Source organism: Labeo rohita, chromosome 25, assembly GCF_022985175.1.
Source record: "Labeo rohita strain BAU-BD-2019 chromosome 25, IGBB_LRoh.1.0, whole genome shotgun sequence".
In the NCBI taxonomy this organism is placed as follows: Eukaryota; Metazoa; Chordata; class Actinopteri; order Cypriniformes; family Cyprinidae; genus Labeo; species Labeo rohita.
Genome location: NC_066893.1, coordinates 26014774 through 26036677, shown reverse-complemented (window position 1 = coordinate 26036677; position 21904 = coordinate 26014774). Strand labels below are relative to the sequence as shown.

General features: G+C 30.5%; 1 protein-coding gene across 1 annotated transcript; it reads left to right on the top strand.

The window, feature by feature from the left end:
* Nucleotides 1-774: 774 nt before the first annotated feature.
* On the top strand, nucleotides 775-20151 carry bbs4 (Bardet-Biedl syndrome 4). The gene is made up of 16 exons (XM_051100328.1): nucleotides 775-856; nucleotides 2460-2511; nucleotides 4344-4423; nucleotides 4503-4566; nucleotides 6263-6374; nucleotides 6500-6572; nucleotides 8730-8783; nucleotides 8999-9126; nucleotides 13224-13278; nucleotides 14659-14727; nucleotides 14801-14953; nucleotides 15040-15211; nucleotides 16780-16849; nucleotides 16937-17081; nucleotides 19234-19441; nucleotides 19523-20151. Exons 1-16 carry the CDS (start codon nucleotides 833-835, stop codon nucleotides 19663-19665), a joined length of 1602 nt encoding a protein of 533 aa, XP_050956285.1. The 5' UTR covers nucleotides 775-832; the 3' UTR covers nucleotides 19666-20151.
* Nucleotides 20152-21904: the final 1753 nt, after the last annotated feature.

Below are 21904 nucleotides of genomic sequence, written 5' to 3'. Positions count from 1 at the left end.
AAAAAACATCATGTATTTCACAACACGTCAGCTTGTTATTCTTATTAAGTCAGGGGCATTTTTTAGGATTTTTTACCAAGCAAAGTCTCTGAGAACCTGACACATTGCACTTCTGAAGACTCCAGGTAGGTTGCAGTTCTGGAAAATGGCGGCGCTGGAGACTAAACGGTTCCTGATGGTGTCACACCTAATTCTTCACCTTAATTCCTAATTCTTTTGCAGTTAACATGCATCTTTTCTTCTCCACCTGTCTTTTTCAACAAGCATTTCTCTGTCCAATGGTCAAGCCTTAACTTTGCAAATTCTTAATACATTAGTATTGCATTCTTCTCATGGGCATTTAATAATTTGGACTTTTCAGTCTGGGTTAAATATCTTTTTTGGCTCATTTTATCTGTAAAAGAAAACATGCCTAATAATTATGCACACCTGAATATAAGGAGTTTTTCACTTCCAGCCTTCACTGACAATTATATATCACATATAAATGATTAAATACAAAATTAACAGTAGTTATTAAGACTGATGTGGTTTGGAATTGGTAAAATGTGTTTGGAAAAAAAATATGACCAGAATATCAACATGCCTAATAATTCTGCACACAGTGTATTATTTAAGTGATAAAGAAATCTCAGTGTCTCTAAAATATAATGGCTGTAAATACATAATGGACTTTATTATGGTGTTTTTATGTCATCATGTAAGCCTTTGCCACTTGCAGTCATTTGTAAGCTGAAGTGAGTCTGTATGTGTAAAACCACGTGTTCACGGACGTCGCGGTGTTGCCATAGTGACAGAAGCGTCCGCCGGAAGTGAGGAGGAAAGGGGCGCGATGGCGGACGACGCGATGAAAACGGTGAGAAATGATGGTTGTTTTCGTTAAAACATGAAAACTCTTGATGTTTAATACCATTAATGTAAACAGCGATCTTCTTAACGGTGGTTTATGGTAGTCTGTAACCGCTGTTCTTCGTTATTGTGTTGTTTAGTTGCTCGTCAGATTAACTAACGTTATGTCTGCAAGGAGAAAACAGTCTGACAGATTTTAAATAACAAAGGTGTATTAACATTTCGTGTAGTCTTAAACACCAAAGCCTGTCAAAATAGGTTGAAAATGAGCTTTACATTAAGAAAACCAAGTTTATTTTAGGAGCCTTAGGATTTCTTGCATTCTGGCATATATTTTTTTTTTTTTTTTGACAGTTAAGCACACAATATCTATTGTCATTTCTGTAATAAAAGTAAATTAATGTTAACGAAAATTATTTATACATCATGGTGGTATTTGTTAAATGTGTTCACTCTGATTTTTATTGAAAAAAATGTCAGCAAGTTATGATTTCTCATTACATAATATTAAATATTAAACGCATAATATTAGTCAGCAATCAACGTTTATTTATCAAAGTACAACAGTGAGGTGATTTCCTGTTATTAAAAATAATAAAAAAGAATTTTTGTAAAAGGATGCATTAAAGATTATAAGGTACACTACCATGAAGTTTTCGAACAGTAAGATTTTTAATGTTTTTTAAAGAAGTCTCTTCTGCTCACCAAGCCTGCGTTTATTTAATTCGAAGTACAACAAAAACATTAACATTTTGAAACATTTTACTATTTAAAATAACTGCTTTCTATTTGAATATAGTTTAAAATGTATTTTATTCCTGTGATTTCAAAGCTGAATTTTTAGCATCCAGTCATGATCCTTCAGAAATCATTATAATATTCTGATTTGCTGCTCAAAAAAACATTTTTTATTATTATCATGTTTCTTTGATGAATAGGAAGTTCAGAAGAACAGCATTAATCTGAAATAGACATTTTTGTAACATTATAAATGTCGTTATCAATTTAAAGCATCCTTGCTAAATAAAAGTATTCATTTCTATTCTTTCTTTCCCCCTGAAAAAAAATACTGACTCCAAACTTTTGAATGGTATAGTGTATAACATTACAAAAGCTTTTTATTTCAGATAAAAGCTGATCTTTGGATCTTTCTATTCATCAAACAATCCTGAAAAAAAGTATTCAACTGTTTTAAATACTGATAATAATAATAACAATAATAATAAATGTTTCTTGAACAGCAAATCAGAATATTAGAATGATATCTGAAGGATCATGTGACACTAAAGACTGGAGTAATGATGCTCAAAATGTTGCTTTGATCACAGAAATAAATTAGATTTTAAAATATATTCAAATAGAAACCAGTTATTTTAAATAGTAAAAATATTTCACAATATTACTGCTTTTGCTGTATTTTGGATCAAATAAATGCAGGCTTGACGAGCAGAAGAGACTTCTTTAAAAAACATTAAAAATCTTACTGTTCAAAGACTTTTGACTGGTTGTGTATGGGTATATGCAAATATAAAAATAGAAATGGGCTAATATTCATCGGCACCCAGAATTTGATTGACTCTGTTAATATATATTTTTTTTCCCTTGTATAGGATGTGCAGCTGCCTGTGGCCACAGACCTCAAGAAACCTTGTCCAAAGAAAGGTGAGAATCTCAGAATTCTGAGCCTGTAGTAATACAAATAATGTAAAAATTAAGTTTGAATTAAAATGCAATGCAACCAAGCATTTTCATGGCTCACTGCATTTGGACTTCACTGTATCTGTTCATCCTGTGGGTGGCGCTGTTTGCCTTTGCTTTCCCCTTCGTCCCCATTTTCCAGTGAAGAGGATTATGGCTCAGAGGGAAAAGTCTGTCCAGGAATAGAACGGATTGAGATAAGATTTTGCCAGGGGGCTTGTAAGCAAGAGGAGAAAGATGCAGACGCTTCATGTTTGCAGCGGACAGGCTCCTTTTGTTCTGGGGCCCGCTGGATTCGGGATGGGGAGACTTGCACGGCCTCCCGCTGCGACAAGAGACCGCTGCGGCTCTCAGCAAGCCCGTCTGCCCTCCATATCCAAAATAGAAGCTGTTTTCTGCAGATTTTCAATGCCGCCTTTGATATTTGCACTTTCATGATTCGACCAGTTAATGAAACAAAAGATGAAACTGCCAGAATAAGGCTCATCTCTTTAGTCTCTGAACTAAAAAGTTTTTTAAACAGTCAAGTCACACTTTAAAATGTTTGGATGTCCTTGCATTACATACGAATCACAGAATTCAGTCATAAAAACGGAATTTACTGAATAACGCGGAATGTCACAGTCAAAGTTTGAATTAATTAATCAAAAGTAGGTCATTACACTTAAATTAAACCACAATATGGACTAATATCTGTAAATATTATGCCGTAGAAATACCATTTAAATGTGAATCCTACATGTTCTGTGTGTCTCTGTTTTAATGAATGGAGCAGACAAGCTTTTGTTTACTACACACTGAAGCGCGCGTGATGCTTGCTGTGATTTCAGCGTCTGTTGTCTCACTAAATGAGGACATAAATACATGAACAATATCTGCAGAGAGTCACTTCATGAGCATTTGACCATTCCATTTTAGGAAAACTAGTGTTATATCATATACACACAGAAATGTAAAGGTAGACACAGCAACCCGTCAAAATAAAAGTCCGGTTTAACTTGAAGATATTGTGCCAGATATATATTACTACTATTACTACTACTACTAAAATGAAACAAACGTTATTTTTAGGCTATAATCACACAACATTTCTTCCATGTTTTAATTTTAATAGTAAATTCCCCTTTGTTTGCCAAAAAAAGTTAGCTTAATTTTCAATAATTAAAAGATAAATTAAATTAATGTTTTATGCCTTCATTTGATAATCAGAACATTTTAAATACACAACACAGAATTTCTGAGAGTAAAAAAAACCTTTCATAAGGCTATTTTAAGAATAAATTTGAACAAATTAAGTATGCATTCAAATAATTAGACATGCTAAAACAGAGAGCTTGATAACAATAAAACATGGTGAGAAAAAACAAAACATTTCATAGGGCCCTAAACATGTCATTTTTGTTAAACCTTTATTAAATTGGTGTGAACTTGTATCAGTTAATTAATTAGACATGCTCTTTGATTAATAAAATTTAATTTAACCATTACAAAGGAGTTGAGAAAATTAAAAAGGGAAAAAACAGAATCCAGAAAAATTAAAACGGAAAAAACGGAATTTGGAAAAAATAAAACAGAATTTGGGAAAAAATAAAACGGATTTCATATAGGGCCCTAATATTTCAAAGCATTTGACATTACACATGCATTGAGACTTCAAACAAAGTGCATATTATAACATCCCACAACATTTGCAATGACATTCATGCATGTTGTAAGTGTCTAGACTCTTTTGTTCACCACTATACATTGTTACATCCATATAAAGAGTAATCTTTGTATGTTTCTTCTAACTGCAGCTCCTGAGCTTCCGATCCTGGAAAGGAGAAACTGGCTTATACATCTGCATTATATTCGCAAAGATTATGAGACATGCAAGGTAAAACCAGAAAATCCTAAAGAAATAGTTTAGTTGGTGTATAATAATTTTAACTGATTTGTTTTTCTTCTGTTTTCAGGCCATTATTAAAGAACAGCTGCATGAAACTCAGGGCATGTGTGAATATGCTGTGTATGTGCAAGGTCAGTACAAAGTAAACCAACTCTAACAGTGTAACTGTATTCAATTACTGGAAAGTGGTCAGACTGAGTCAGTCTCAGATGTGCAAAATGGCATAATAGCATGCTACATCTACTTCGTTTATGAATATCAATATGCATGAGTTGCCCAAAATGACCTACTACAGTTGCCAAAATGTGCAAGATTGTAAATATATTGTAATATATGTAATAAATGGATGCCACTGAATTAAACATGCAACATAGTCAAGTTATGTGACATTGTAACATATTAATGTTTGAAATCACTGGTTTACATCAGGGTCATTATAGTTAACTGCAACTAAAACATAAAGAAAAAAATCATTGCTTGAAATAGAATTAATGAAATAAAATAAAATATTTTTCAACATTTCTAATTTTCTTTTAGGTAAATGAGAGTATTCAAATTAATAAAACTAAAGAAAAACAGAATTAATAAAAAAGCCAAATAAAATTGCAAAAATGCAAAAAAACAAACAAAACAAATCCTAAAACTTTAATATTAAAGTGAAAACAACAATTAAAAATATTTAAAAAACTATAATAGTATGTCAATGATAAATAGAATTAATCACATAAAATAAAATATTTTTCAACATTTCTAATTTTATTTTGGTTTAAATTGAAGTATTAAAATAACTAAAACTAAATAAACTGCAACTAATAAATAAAAATTAATAAAATCTATAAACATTAAAAAAATAGAAATAATAAAAAGCTGAATAGAATTATAATGAAAATGAAAAACCAAACAAAAATCCTAAAACTTTAATATTAAAGTGAAAACAAAAAATACTAATATTAACAAAAACTATAGTAGTATATCAGTGATAGCTAGAATTAATGAAATAAAATATTTTTCAACACTTAAAATTTTTTTTAGTTTAAATTGAAGTGTTACAATTACTAAAACTACTAAAATAAACTGCAACTAATAAATAAAAATTAATAAAAACTATAACTATGTATAAAAAACTAACAAAAAGAAATAAATAGAAATGATAAAAAGCTGAATAAAATGAAAAAATGCAAAAACCAAAATAATTCATAAAACTTTAAATTCATAAAACTTGTTTAAATTGAACTATTTAAATAACTAAAACTAAATAAACTGCAACTAATAATTAAAAAATTAATAAAAACTCTAAACATAAAAACAAGCCGAATAAAATTATAATTAATTTTTATAATTAATAAAGACTATAAATGTATAAAACAAAAATTAAAAAATTAACAAAAACTTTAATAATATATCAATGGTAAGTAGATTAATGAAATTAAATAAAATATTTTTCAACATTTCTAATGTTCTTTTAGTTTAAATTGAAGTATTAAAATAACTAACACTAAGTAAACTGCAACTAATAATTAATAAAGACTATAAACATAAAAATAGAAATAATAAAAAGCCAAATAAAATGATAAAAACCAAAAAAAAAAAAAAAAAAAACTTTAATATTAAAGTGAAAACAAAATGAAAAACATTAACAAAAACTATAATAGTATATCAGTGATACTCAAATAACACTGTTTCACATACTAGTTTTTAAACAGTAGTAACCACTGCACAAAAAACTGTGCTATGCTGTGAGCAGTACACTAGTTTTCTGTTCCAAACATAGTCGGTGTGTCCTAGTTTTATCCCGGTGGAAAAACTGCAGTGTATCTGTGTGTGCAGCTCTGATCATGCGGTTAGAAGGGAAGATCCAGCAGTCTCTGGAGTTGTTTCAGAGTTGTGCCATCCTCAACCCCAAAAGCTCAGACAACCTCAAGCAAGTGGCACGATCCCTGTAAGCACCTGCCCAAACACACACGAGACAAGACCATTGTTTAAAATCAAGCGTGTCTATTTAACCTGCTTTGGATCTGTGTAAACTGAACAGGAAATTGCTGAAGGTATGTGTTCTGTGTTTAGTTTCCTATTAGGCAAGCACAAAGCTGCTATCGAGGTTTATAATGAAGCTGCACGTCTCAATCAGAAAGACTGGGTAAGTAAACATCCCTGAGTAATTTCTCATCAGTGTGTCTTTAAAGGGTTTGTTCAGTCAAAAATGAAAATACTCTCATTATTTTCTCACCCTTATGTAGGGCCCTATTATTTCCATGATGCAGACGGAATCACAGAATCCAGTTATAAAAATGGAATTCACAGTTTAACGCAAAATGTCACGGAATTTGTCAAACTTGGGATGATTTAATCAAATCACAGATGCTCGGTTTTGTTTATTACACATACTGAAGCACGTATGATGTTCACATTGATTTCAGCATCTGCTGTCTCTCTAAATGAGGACAGAATGACACGAACAACATCTCCAGAACTGCTAATAGAGTCACTTCCTGAGCATTTTATCGGTTCATATGAGTAAAACTATAGTCATATACACACAGAAAGTGAAAGGCATTCACAGCAACCCATCAAAATGAAGACAGAAATATTTTTGGCAATACAATAATATTGTTTAGTAGAATGTACATAGTACTACTACAACTACTGTTGAAAAATGAATAAAGCTTTAGTTTTAAAGGCTATCACAATATTTCTTCTATCTTTTAATTTTAATAGTAAATCTCTAGTAAATTTGCCAAAATAAAAAAGTTTAATTTTCATTAATTAAAAGATAAATTAAATAAATGTTCATTTAGTTAGACATGCTTTTTGATTAATAAAATTTTACTTAACCATTAACAAGGAGTCCATAGAAATTCAAATGGAAAAAAAACGGAATTTGGTGGGGAAGGATTTCATAGGGCCCTTCTTATGTTGTTTCAGCCCCATAATATGTGGAAATTTCTTTACACAGCTGTATATATACATATTTATTTAACTGGTTAAGTTAGGATCAAGTTTTTATTTATTTAAATAGTATGTTTAAAATGGTTTATTTAAATAGTTTATATGTTTGTATATTCTGTTTATTTATCTATTTAAAGTTAAGTTTATTTTTGTATATTTTGTTTATTTATTTATTATATTTTACTGGTAAATTCTATGCTATTCTGGGTATTTTATTGTATTGATCTATTGTTTTTTATTTAGTAATTTTAATTATTATAATTTATTTATAGTTATGTTCAGGGTTAGGGTTTATACTTTTTTTCTGTAATTTTTTATTTATTTTAATTGTTAAGTTAGGAGTTAAAGTTTATATTTGAAAATTATGAAAAGGTCTTAAATCAGAGCTGAAAGTCTTAAATTCATTTGTTTACTCATGTGTTTCATTTTGAAGTGAAGCTAAAGTGTAATTTCTCTGCTACATGGCTTTGGTCGCTTCAATATTCTTTAAACAATATGCATAGATGACGGTATGTGCTGCTTCATCTGTCAGTCACCCAAAGAACTTGTCGTTTTGAACATTGTGGAAGAGTTTCAAAACGAAATGCAAAAGCATCTGTTTTAGAAATACTTTGGATTTTGAAAAGCCTGTCATTAATTCAAGGTGATAGTGGAAGTTTCATATTTATTTGGTTTCACAGTGTTTGCAGATTTTTTTTATTTAAACTAAATTTTTTTTAATATATATTACATCAAGTTGTATGCCGTGCTTCCAAGCATTCTTATTCGTTTTGCTAATAAGCGTTTCTTATTTATTTGGTTACACAGTGTTTACTGATTTTCAGTTTTGTATACCTATTTAAATTTTGTGCAAGTTATTATTTTATATTAGGCATATAACATGGTGTATTTTTATTGTTTTTGTTAATAAAACTTTGTTACGTTATGTTAACGCTTTTAGAAGCTACTTAAAACTGAAGGAAAGTGAAGAAAAGAGGGAACTAAAAACGAACAACTGCTTAACGCAGAATTGCGCTAATTTGAAAGTGAAAGTAAAATGTGCACGGCGCTTTTACTGATGGAAAGCGAGAAAAAGATGGAAAACTGTAACTAACTAAAAACAAACAATTGCTAGATGCTGAATTGCTGCTAATTTGAAAGTGAAAGTAAAACTTGAACATATTGCTATATTGTTTTTCCTTCTTTTTTTTTACCTTAAATTTTCTTTAGTTTGTCTTAGTTTTAAATGTACCCTCATAAAAACCTGCAGAAACCATGGAGAGAGCTTTACCCCCACCTGTACTTTAGTTTGACAGTAAACAAATGAGATGCCTGTGAAATATTAATGTGTGATTATTTTTACCTGCAGGAAATCAGCCATAATCTGGGCGTTTGCTATATCTACACCAAAGAATTTAAGAGTGTAAGTGCAGCTAGCGGTCAGTCATGTTTTAGCAGTATTTACCGTATTACTGTAGTACATACATTTTTTAACATTCTTTCTTTTGGTTTATTGGCTGTATGAAAGATTTCAGATTTGGCAACAAACAATCTTTTGTTCAATCATTTATTTTGGATAATCTAATTCACATATCCTCAGCTGATGTTGTGTTAAACATGTTTTCGCTCTTTCTTCAGGCCGAAGATCAGTTAAACTTGGCGTTACAGCTGAATAAACACGATCTGACCTACACAATGCTGGGAAAAATCCACTTACTGCAGGGCGACACAGAGAAAGCCATCGACGTCTACAAGAGCGCTGTGGAGTATGTCTCAATACACATCTTTACAAATATTTAATACTGTTTGCCAAACCATCATGTTTCTCAGACTAGTTTATATTCACCAAGAGCATGCAGAGACACTAAAGTTTGGTGAAGCCGCCACATTCATGTTTGCTCAAAAGTGTGTTTTATGTTTAATATGCACACTCTATGTTTTTTTGCTACCAAGCATTATCGTAAAATCACTTTCATGTGAATCATGAGGGCATTCGGATCTGAAGCTGCTGGGACCTCCAAACATGTTTTATCATATGTTTTGTCACCAGTCACATTTGATTCTCTTGAAGCGTCTGAAGTGTTTTTTTTGGGGGGTGACTTACCCAGAATGCAGCATTTCAACAGAGGGAGCGTCTCTCTTTTTATTTTTGGTCATGTTTCGCACAACGTGCATAAAGATGTACGAGAGTTTTGTTGCCAGAGAGCAACTTCAGACGCCTGGAGATGCTCTCAGCGTGTCGCTCTGCCACAGCGCAGATAAGACGCCCAAGGCAGCAAGGCATGCTGGGATCAGTGAGGCACTCATAGCTGTAATTAATCACATTTACTGTCTCACTGTGACCGCTCAAACCTCTCTCTTTTCTTTTTCTCTCTCTTTACCTTGTCGTTTTTTACTTTTCTCTTTGTGTTTCAAGTGCTCTCAAAAAAATATGAGGACTTGCTGAAATAGTTATTTTTTCCTCCTTAAAGGGGCAGTTCACCCAAAAACTGTCATTATTTACTCATCCTCATGTTGTTTGAAACCCGTATGACTTTCTTTCTTGGGAAACAAAAGTAGGCTGAATCTTTACGCTGCTCTTTCACGTACAACAATAGTGCTGTCAACGGCTGTCAAGGTCCAAAAAGATGCAAAAGCAAAAACACATATATCATAATAGTAGTCAAGATAACTTTGCAGTCAAATCATAGCTTTGTATGAATAATAGACCAAAATTTAAGTAGTTACTTGCTTGGTAGTTGAATTATTTTAATAAATTAAAAAAAGTATATAAGCATATATATTTATACTTTTTAAAGTGTTGTTTTTAATTAACCTAACATTTTGTCTCTCTGCTATTATTTTTAAAGTTAATTTATAAATGTATTTATTGATTTAAAAATAATTTAAATAAATATAATTAATTTATAAATAATTTATAATTCTAATTCATTCATAAACAAAAATATGTATATATGAGCACATAAATTAAATTAGGAAATTCAGTACAATAATTACAATGTATATTTGACATTATATGTATTATAATAATTTATATGTATATATATATATATATATATATTTTAGGCTCATTTTTAATTAACCTTTCATTTTGTCTCTATGCTACTATTTTTAAAATTAATTTATAAATAAATTAGATGTATTTATTGATTTATAAATAAATGTGATTAATTTAAAGTGATTTATAATTATGATTTATTCATGAATTAACAAAAATATGTATATATGAGCACATAAATATTAAATTAAGAAATTTAGTACAATAATTACAACAGTATAGTTATTATAATAATTACAATTATAATTACTATTAATAATGTAATATTAAATGTGTATTATTGTTCATTAATTTAATAAAAGCATACATTTATTATTTTATTATTTTATATGGATATTAATATTTCTCAAAAATAGGTACATTACTTGTAAATAGTTTAAATATATTTTTGACAATATTTATTATAATTATAACAACAGTTTTTGTATTTAAATATATTTTTTTGTGTAAAAAATAAAAAATTTTATTTCTTCAAATCAGTTAGGTATGTCAGTGATGGCAAATCACACTGGTCCTTATGTTTTATAATATTTTATTTTCTAGAGCTTGACAATGACCATGTACATTTGTAGTGTAGAAAACATACCATATATTCTCATTTAGAAAAGAATGTCCTTAGAGTTTGGAACAACTTGTGAGTGAATAAATAATGCCAGAGTTTTTTTGGGTCAGCTACCTTTTTAACGTTCAACAAATGAAAGTGCAAAAGGAATCACTAATCTGCTTTTCTCAGCGTGAATCCAACGATTTGATGACTCTTGATTACTGTTGTTGACTTTCCTCTCTTCCCGGAGAGCACAAATGGAGATGACTTGGAAAAACTCTCCTCCCCTCGTCCACACACACAAACCCACACACACACACTGGCTCAGATATCAGAGAACCGCGGGGAGCTTTAAGCCGACGCACACGCATGCGTGTGTGTGTGTGTGTTTGAGATCTCCTCATTATCGCAGCCCTCCCACTGAGCTGATGAATTAGTAACATGCAGCAGTGGGACGCGCCGTAATGAGAGGAGCTTTCAGAGCTCCCACTTTTCCACCCGCTTCACCTCGCAATAGCGGGAAGATGTGCCTCACAGCCAGCATGAATTAATAACAGCCCGCTGCTGGCATGAGCGGCTCAAAAGTGCACGTGACGGAGAAGTCTGAGACCCGAGAAAAGGCCTGCTTTCGCTGCTTTCATCACTCTCATGTGTGGCATCTCTGTGTCTCCTGCTGCAGTTTGATACGGGACGTCTTTTTGAATCAATATGCTATATAATCGTAGATTTAACTACCTTTGAAATCAGCTTACAGTAAGCTGAGATCTAAAAGATTTAAAGCATCTAAAATCTGATTGGTCAATTGACGTGTAATGCTTTAAAGGAACACTCCACTTTTTTTGAACAAAGGCTCATTTTCCAACTCCCCTAGAGTTAAACAGTTGAGCTTTACCGTTTTCGAATCCATTCAGCCGATCTCCGGGTCTGGCGGTAGCACTTTTAGCATAGCTTTGCATAGATCGTCGAATCCGATTAGACTTTAGCATCTCGCTCAAAAATGACCAAAGAGTTTCGATATTTTTCCTATTTAAAACTTGACTCTTCTGTAGTTACATCGTGTACAAAGACAGACGAAATGGAGTTTGTGAGTTGATAAAAATCTATTATTTAATAAAATCTACATTAAAATATTACTTTTTTATATTATACTGTAATAATGCTTAATTTTATTCAAAATAATATAATAATAGTAATTTTAAAAATGCCAGAATGCAAAAACTCTTAAAAATAGGCTTCATTATCTTAAAGCAAAATATAATTTCTTATTTCTTATGTTTTGGAAGCCTTAATGCAAAAAAAAAAAAAAAACATTAAATTAAATTAAATTACATTTTGAATTAAAATGAAATAAATGTTTTGTAAATGTTACATCATTAATTCAGTCATATACATTAAAATATTATTTATATTATGCTGTAATAATGCTTCATTTGAATCAAAATTATATAATAATAATAAAAATTGTCAGAATGCAAAAACTCCTTAAAAATAAAAAGACTTCATTATCTTAAAGCGAAATATAATTTCTTATTTCTTTTGTTTGGGAAACCTTAACGCAAAAAAATAAATAAATAAATAAATAAAATAAAAATAAATTTTGTAAATATTAAAAAAAATAATAATTAATTCAATCCTATACATTAAAATATCATTATATAGATTATACTGTAATAATGCTTAATTTTAATCAAAATAATAGAATAAAAAAAAAAATGTCAGTATGCGAATACTCTTAAAAAAAAAAAGACATTATCTTAAAGCAAAATATAATTTCTTATTTCTTAATAAAACCTTAACGCAAAAACAACAACAAAAATTAAATTCATTTAAATTAAATTACATTTTGAATTAAAATGTAATAAATATTTTGTAAATATTACACAATTAAATAATTAATTCAGTCATATACATTAAAATATTATTATTTATATTATACTGTAATAATGCTTAATTTTAATCAAAATAAAATCATATTAAGAAATAAAAAATGTGTGACTATTTTGAAATTTAACCTAGGGTAAATCTTAAGGGTACCTCAAGTAAATATTTTAGGACAGAGTGTGACAAAAAAAAAGTAGGAATCCCTGCATTGCTTAGTAATGATGGATCCAAATAGCAAACAAGACATAATTGTCAGGAAGATAATGTCGGAATATATAAAAGGTCTTGAAAACAGGTTTAGTTTTCTTTATGGAAAACATAATTTGTAATTTATCCATTTTGATTTTGAAATAATTTACTGTTATTGCTGTTTGTGTCAGATTTTCTCCAGAGAACACAGAGCTGTTGACTACACTGGGACTGCTGTACATGCAGGTGAGTGACATGTTCATTACAGTCACCGCAGCAACATCCATCTACACTGTCATACATACAGTGTTAAAGCAAAACCAGTAAAACAGATGGTGATTTGTGAGGTTGCTTAGATATATTCACAAATGCTCCTTGCGATCAAATTCAGATTAGAAGAATAAATAAATAAATAATAAATATACACTGTTCTCCAAAAAGTTTGGAAACACTATGGAAAAGTGGGGTTTTGGACAATATTGGCATGAATCCTTTTTAATTTGTGATAATTTTGCACTGCAAAACATATTTTATTACATAAACAGTTTATACATAGAAAAAACTTACATTTTCGATTCATCAGAATATCCACTATTAGCAACTATTACAGCTCTGCATAATCTGGGCCTAAAATGACCCAAAAATCTTTTAAAAACCTGGGCCAAGTTTAAACCAGTAACCAGGCATCACAGCTGGCAAAGGGGCATGTATATATTGCCATTATTATGTAATCAAAATAAAAATTATTATTGCTAGTCTTAAAAATGTCAACTTACTTTAATGTATTTGCACCAAAAAATGATAAGGATTTATGCTGATATCGTCCAAAACCACACTTTGCCAGGGGTGTTTCCAAACTTTTATATTTATATTTATTTTATATTTATTTATATTTATATATATATATATGTAGTATTTTTTTTTTTTTTTTTTTTTTTTGCATTGTAGCAGGGTTTCCTAAACTGGAAGCAAGCTACTAATTTATTAAATCATTAAAAAATGTAATTGAATGTAATTTAATTAATACATAAATTAATACAACTAAACACATATTAATTATTAATTAAATGATAATGAAAAACTAGCAATTTATTAATTCATAAAAATGTATAAATTAATAAATAAATACATTACATTTAATTTCAAACACAGTAAATGTGATTAGTTGGGTTGCTTAGGTATTTTCACTAGTACTCTTATTTTTATGAGTAATATTCACATTCAGATTTGAACAAACTCCAAACCCTACAACTTAAAAAAAAAAAACAAAAAAAACAAACAAAAAAAAAAAATTATTAAAAAAAGATATTTCTTTTCTAAAAGATCAGACTTAATTTTTCGGTCTGTTGGATGATAAAATGGCCAATTCCCAAAGATTTTCATTGAAGGTTAGAGGTTAAACCCCTAGCAACCACCCAGAACAACTAAAACTGCATATCAACATGCTAAAAACAAAACACACACACACACAGAACAGCTGAGGAACTGCATATCCATGGGCAGACAGCACTCACATTTACTCAAGAAAGTTGATGTATATATGCGGTCTAATGTACAAATACTATAAAACTGATCTGTTTTTAGTGTATTTGTTCACTTTTGTCTTCTTTTGTCTTTTCTCCTTAGCTTGGGAAATACCAGAAAGCCTTTGAGCACCTCGGAAACGCTCTGACATACGACCCCAATAACTTCAAAGTGGGATAGAGTTTCATTTTTAGCACTTTTACTAACTTGAAGTGTCATTAACATTAAGTTTGTGTCTGTTCAGGCCATCCTCGCGGCCGGCAGTATGATGCAGACTCATGGAGATTATGACGTGGCCATGAATAAGTACCGTGTGGCGGCGTATTCTGTCCCTGAGAGCCCCCCACTCTGGAATAACATCGGGATGTGTTTCTTTGGAAAAAAGAAATACGTGGCTGTGAGTTACAGACTGTCACGAGAATATTCGGCACTTTTCTTTTTACCCGTTTTATACCTTTTCGCCTCCCTGCTCCTCTCTTGCAGGCCATCAGCTGTCTGAAGAGAGCAAACTATCTGTCTCCATTTGATTGGAAGATCCTGTATAATCTGGGTTTGGTTCATCTCACCATGCAGCAATACGCATCAGCTTTCCACTTCCTGAGCGCCGCCATCAACCTGCGGCCGCGCATGAGCGAACTCTACATGCTACTGGCTGGTAAATAAAATGAAAGACCACTAGTCTGAAATAGTTTTAGGCTCTGCTTAAGCTTTTAATTCAATTGAAATAAAAAATAATGTGTTACTTTACATAAAAATAATAATGCAATATTATATTTTGATTATTAAAAATGTAAAAATGAAAACAATAAAAACACTTTAAAAAAAAACAATAATAAAGACGGATAATATAATTTAAATAAAATATTAAAATTGTCCAAGCGCGAGCAAACTCTACATGCTGCTGGCTGGTAAATATTTCACAAATGAATCACGCTACTATTGAAATGGTCCAAAAATGTTTTTAAAAAGGTAATGTGTTACACTTTTACTATTTATTTAATTTAAAAAATATATTTTAATGTACTTTAATTTATTTTAATATGCTAAAATAATATAATAATGCAATAACAGTAAAATAATGCAGTAGGATATTTTTATCAAATATATTTTAAAATTAAAAAACATACTAAAAAAGATCATACATTTTAAATATATTTCAAACTGATATGGTAAAATAGATTTTTTTAAAACAGATAATGTGTTCTACTTTTTACTGAATTAAAATGAATGAATAAAGTGTTACTTTATAATAAAAAAGATGCAATATGATATTTTTTATTAAATGTATTTAAAAATAAAAACAATAAAAAACACTTAAAACACAGATAATATATTTTAAATAAAATATTAAATATTACAGACTCTGGGTGGTAAATATTTCACAAATTAATTACACTACTATTGAAATAGTCCAAAATGTTTTTAAACAGGTAATGTGTTCCACTTTTACTATTTATTTAATTAAAAAAATTATTTGAATGTACTTTAATTTATTTTAATATGCTAAAATAATATAATAATGCAATAATAGTAAAATAATGCAGTATGATATTTGAATATGTACATTTTAAAATGTAAAAACATACTAAAATAGATAATACATTTTAGACAGTTAATGAGTTCTACTTTTTACTGAATTAAAATAAATAAATGAATAAATAAAGTGTTACTTTATAAAAAAAATGCTATATGATTTTTTTATTAAATATAATTAAAAATAAAAAACAATTAATAACACTTAAAAACACAGATAATATATTTTAAAAAAATATTAAATATTACATTTGTCCATGTGTGAGTAAACTACATGCTTCTGGCTGGTAAATATACCACATATTAATTAATGACAACTCCTGCTGTCTGAAATATTTTGGTAGTAAGCTAAATGTTTACTACTTTTGCTTTTTATTTAAATAAAAGAATTAAATACTGTGTTACTTTACTTATAGTAATGCATTATTTTTATTTCAAGTTAATTCTAAAATAAAATTTATTTTATTTAAAAAAATATAATATATTAAATGAAATATTTTTTTTATACAGGAAACTACTTTGCTATTTATTTAATGTAAAAAAAAAAATTACATTAAAAAACAATGTGATTTTTATATTTTTAATAAATAAAATGTAATTATTTGTATTAGTTGTAGGTGTAAATGTGAGAATCAGTATTGGAACAGTTTTTTTTAATTGGATTGTTATTTGTGCTTTGGCCCTCATTAGTTGCCCTGACCAATCTGGATGACGCGGATAACGCCCGCAGGTCTTACGAGCAGGCGGTTCAGCTGGATGAGTATGTTTTTCACACCCTCACCTCTGCTGGTAAATCTATGATGTTACAGAACCAGCTGAGTTTAAATGAGTGAATTTTGTGTTGCAGGTCAAACCCGCTGGTGAATTTGAATTTTGCGGTTTTCCTGTATAATCAGGGTGATAAGAAGACAGCCCTGCTGCAGTTTCAGGAGATGGAGAGAAAAGTCAACACTCAGGTCGAGAATAACAGCAACACTGAGTTTGACCCAGAGGTACTGAACCCTAGTCTTATTCTGACCAAAATCTGCACATTCAGACATTAATGGAGAAGTCCACTTCCAGAACAACGATTTACAAATAATTTACTCACCCCCTTGTCATCCAAGATGTTCATGTATTTCTTTCTTCAGTCGTAAAGAAATGATGGTTTTTGAGAAAACATTTCAGGATTTTTCTCCATATAATGGACTTCATTGGTCCCCCGAATTTGAACTATCAAAATGTAGTTTAAATGCAGCTTCAAAAGGCTCAAAATGATCCCAGCCGAGGGAGAAGGGTCTTATCTAGCGAAACGACCGGTCATTGTTTTTGAAAAATAAAAATTTGTATACTTTTTAAGCACAAAAGCTCGTGTAGCACAGGCTCTGAGATGCACGTTCTTGAACGATTCGTTCATTTTGAACGAATCTTTAATGTGACTCAGGAAAAACGAGTCGTCTCGTGGAGTGATTCGTTCAGTCGCGCATGAGCAACATCCTATTAGGTTCTGTACTGGAATTAGTTCACCTGTTTTGAGTCTTTGGGTTTTTCGAGTCATTTGTTCATCTTATGGGGCTGTCACGTGATGCTGATTTTGCTAAAACGAATGAAATGACTTGAAAAAAAGATTTATTCATTTTGCTGAATGAGACTCAAAGGTCTGAGTCGGTAAAATGATCCGAACTTCCCATCACTACTACGAATCACGTCTAAGTTTATCGTCTATGTACTCCGGCTCAAAAAGGTAGAGTATGTTGAAAAACTCCATGTTATTTTCTCCTACAACTTCAGAATCGTCCAACATCGTTGTACCTTTTTGTTTGTAAACAGCGTTTGACTTACTTGCACTTTCTTAGTTTTTGCGCGTTCACTTTGTAAACACTGAGTCTGTAGTTCCGACTACGTTCAGCCTGACCTTTCGACGTGATTCAATAGTACATGAACACGCATCCCAGAGCCTGTGCTACACGAGCTTTTGTGCATAAAAAGTATACAAATTTTTATTACAGTTAAATTATACATTTTGAATACTTTTTGTCATTATAACTGAATCTTTTGACATTGCTAACTGATTTTGTTATTTTGATGAGAGCATTAAAGCTGATAATCCTTACAAACTTTATTAAATCAACAAATCTGTCAATCATTAAGCCTCCAAAAACTCCAAAATAAAAAAAACTTTTTTGTATAATTTTTAAATATTTTAATGCACAATGTGTGTGTGAAAACAATTACTTTTTAAAAAATAAAATCAGTATAATAAATATCATGATGTATGCATTCTTTACCATTTAAATAATATATAAATCTTTCTTTTTTTTATAAATTTGCATTTATTATAATGGGAATTTGTAAGAAAACATACTTATTATATTATAAAGATTGGTTCTAAAACTATTTTATTTATTTATTTTTTTTTAATGTTTTAGAATGAAATTAAATGAAATGTAATGAAGTGTAAACAAAAAATTAAGAAATCTCTCTCTCTCTCTATATATATACAGGGGTTGGACAATAAAACTGAAACACCTGTTTTTTTAAAAACAATTAGTACGTTGTTGAGCCTTTTTGTGCCCAATGCAGCATCATTTCATCCTGGGAATGACAAATATAAGTCCTGCACAGTAGCCAGAAGGATTTTAAGCTATTCTCCTCTTGCAAAAAAAAAAAAAAGTGGCCAGGTCACTACGTGATGCTGGCGTAGGGAAAACTTTTCCTAACTCGCTGTTCCAAAACATCCCTCAATAATATTCAGATCTGGTGACTGTGCAGGCCATGGGAGATGTTCATCTTCACTTTCATGTTCATCAAACCACTCTGTCACCAGCCTTGTTGTGTGTATTGGTGCATTATCATCCTGATACAAGGCACTACTTTCAGGGTACAATGTTTGATCCATTGGGTGCACATAGTCAACCTTCACTCTCTGCTCTTACTGGTGCAGTGTGCAATCAGTGAAGATAGGCCACCAGGCTGTGCAAACATATCCATGAAACCTCCAACACTATATTGGCCAGTGTTTCAGTTTCATTGTCCAACCCCTGTATATATATATATATATATATATATATATTATGTGTTTATTTTATTCATCTGTTCTTCCTCATTATATCAGTCTCAGAATTTATAAATTGAAAAATAATAGTAAATCTCTTTCTCACACAGATGGTAGAAATGGCTCAGAAATTGGGTGTCGCTCTACAGGCAGGCGAGAACCTGTACTGGAGCAAACAGGGCAAAGACGGCAAGAACAGCCAGCGGTCGTCCTCCAGCAAACCAAGCACCTCCCAGCAGCCCCTGGGCACCAACCAGGCACTGGGTCAGGCAATGTCTTCAGCCGCAGGCTACAGCAAGAGCATGCAGATCACCGCAGGTGCACAACTTGTCAACCCGTTAACTTCTTCATGTCATTTACACAGATCAGTATGTCCTAACGCTCCGTCTTTCCCTCCAGAGCCCGAGGCAGATGTGAGCAGCGCCCCGTCTCCCCCTACAGTCCCTCCCGGAGAGCCAGAGGATGAGGATGAGGTAGAGGAGACGGCCGAACCGGCCAAACTCAAAGAGAAGAAGAGTAAACAGAAAGCAGTGGCTGAATAGAGCTCAAACTATATCTGTATCCAAAGCCGACAGGGTTTATAACTTATTAATGTACAGCATTTATATATAGTTGAATTAAAGTGCAAAGTTACAATTTCAGGTCTTTAAATGTCTGTTTGAATGGTGCATTATATTAATGTAGTGTCTTTCTACATTTAGAACAATTACAGTTGTTTAAGTGCATAAAAAGCATGTCATTATTATTTTGGTTTTTATAACACAACCACATAATAACACGTCCTGCATCATATTTGCTAAATGAAATCCAGTACTCATTTCTCGTTAATTTTGGGTGGCTAATTTTACAAATAGTGCCTGTGTTGATCGTGCTGCATTTATAAGGTGAAGTCATTGTGTATTCTCCCTTAATCAGCAGAAAAACAAATCACTACAAACACAGTCAGATTATATATAGTGCATTAAATATATATCATTTGAAAAAGACACTTTTTTTGGTTAATTTAGAATCAAATTAGGTAATATTAGGATTTTTTTTGTCATTAAAACTCAAAACCTTTGGCTTTAAAATACTGAATAAAAAAAAGTGTGTGTATATATATATTTAATTTTTTTTTTATATAATATCAAATTAGGTAATATTAGTAATTGTCAAAACTTTTGATTCCTTTTAACAAGTGCATTAAGTATATATATATATATATATATATAAAATCTTTTTTTTTTTTAAATACTAATAAAAAAATGTGTGTATGTATATTTATGTACTTGTGTGTATATATAAATAGTTTTTATATATTAATATATATCAATTAAATCCTTATATTACCAATTGTTATATATATATATATATATATATTTTTTTTTTTGTAATGTTAGGTAAATTAGGTAACATTATGATTTTTTGCATTAAAACTCAAAACTTTTAATGAGTTTTAACAAGTGCATAAAGTTTTATTTTGCAAAAAAAAATACTTAATGGAAAGTATTTATATATATTTAACGTAACAGGTAATATTAGGATTTTTGGTCATTAAAACTTAAAACTTGATTCCTTTTAATAAGTGCATTAAATATATATAATTTGAAAAATCTTAACTTTTGTTGTGTAAAAAAAAAAATACTGAATGGACGGATTTTTTAAAATATTTTAAATATTAATATTATTGTTTTTTAATTTAACATCTAATTAGATGATATTGGGATTCTCTTCTTTTTTTTAATGCAGGGCTGTGTAATACAAAAAAAGAGTCACTTAATACCTGGAACAGAAGTGTTTTATTTATATAAAAATATTCCATACTCAAGTTAACAGAGCTAATATTTTTAGTCTTAACATTTATGATTGAAGGACGTTTTGCCCAGTAACTCTTAAAGACTTTGTTGCATAATCACGTGTGCAAACTAGAACCCTAAAACATTTGATATAGTCTAAAAGTTGCATGAATGTGAATTTTCTGTTAGTTTCTCACACCAAGACTCAACATCTGCTGCGTTTGAACAACAAAACCTTCTTCAAGTATTGCTGTAATGCTGATGAAGTTTCATTTACTCCATTAGTAACCAGTACATGACTGTAGTTATGATATTGCCAATTTCAAATCATGCTAACACAGAAAAACAAATCTAAACACAGTGATGGAAACTTTTTTTTTTTTTTTCCAAAATGCAAGGTTTTGATGTTAAAAGTCAAATCTTTGGTTGGTTTAAGAAACTAACAGCATCAACATGGAGTGTCAGAGAAATACAGTACAAAACAAGATGGAATCCATGAGGTTCGTGATCCGAGGCAATTCTCCCAGCTACTGATTTGAAAATCTTTACATTTGTGTGTAAACTCTTCATAAACACTGCTTAACGTTTCTAAAATTATGCATTCGTTAAAAAGCCTCAGATGGGCTTGTCAAACTTTAAGGCTGGTTTAAGACCAACGACATTTCACATAGAGATTAATTAGTGCGTCCCAAATAAAACATTGAAAATCATACGTCAAAAGTGTTTGGATGGAAAACCATGGCTGAAAACATGAACTTCATGACTAATAAGAATAAATGACATCTTTTGTATATACAGATTCATTGTGTAACCTTTAAAAACAGGAAGCATCATAAATCACAACAGTCGTCATTAACGCCACCTACAGTACATGATTCACACACACAAATAACCTGCTGATCAAACCGGAAAGAATGGAAAATATTTATGATTTCTCTTCTTATTATATACAAATGAGGCTGGCTCCAATGTACAAAAACCTACAACTAGATTCCCACCCTTAAGA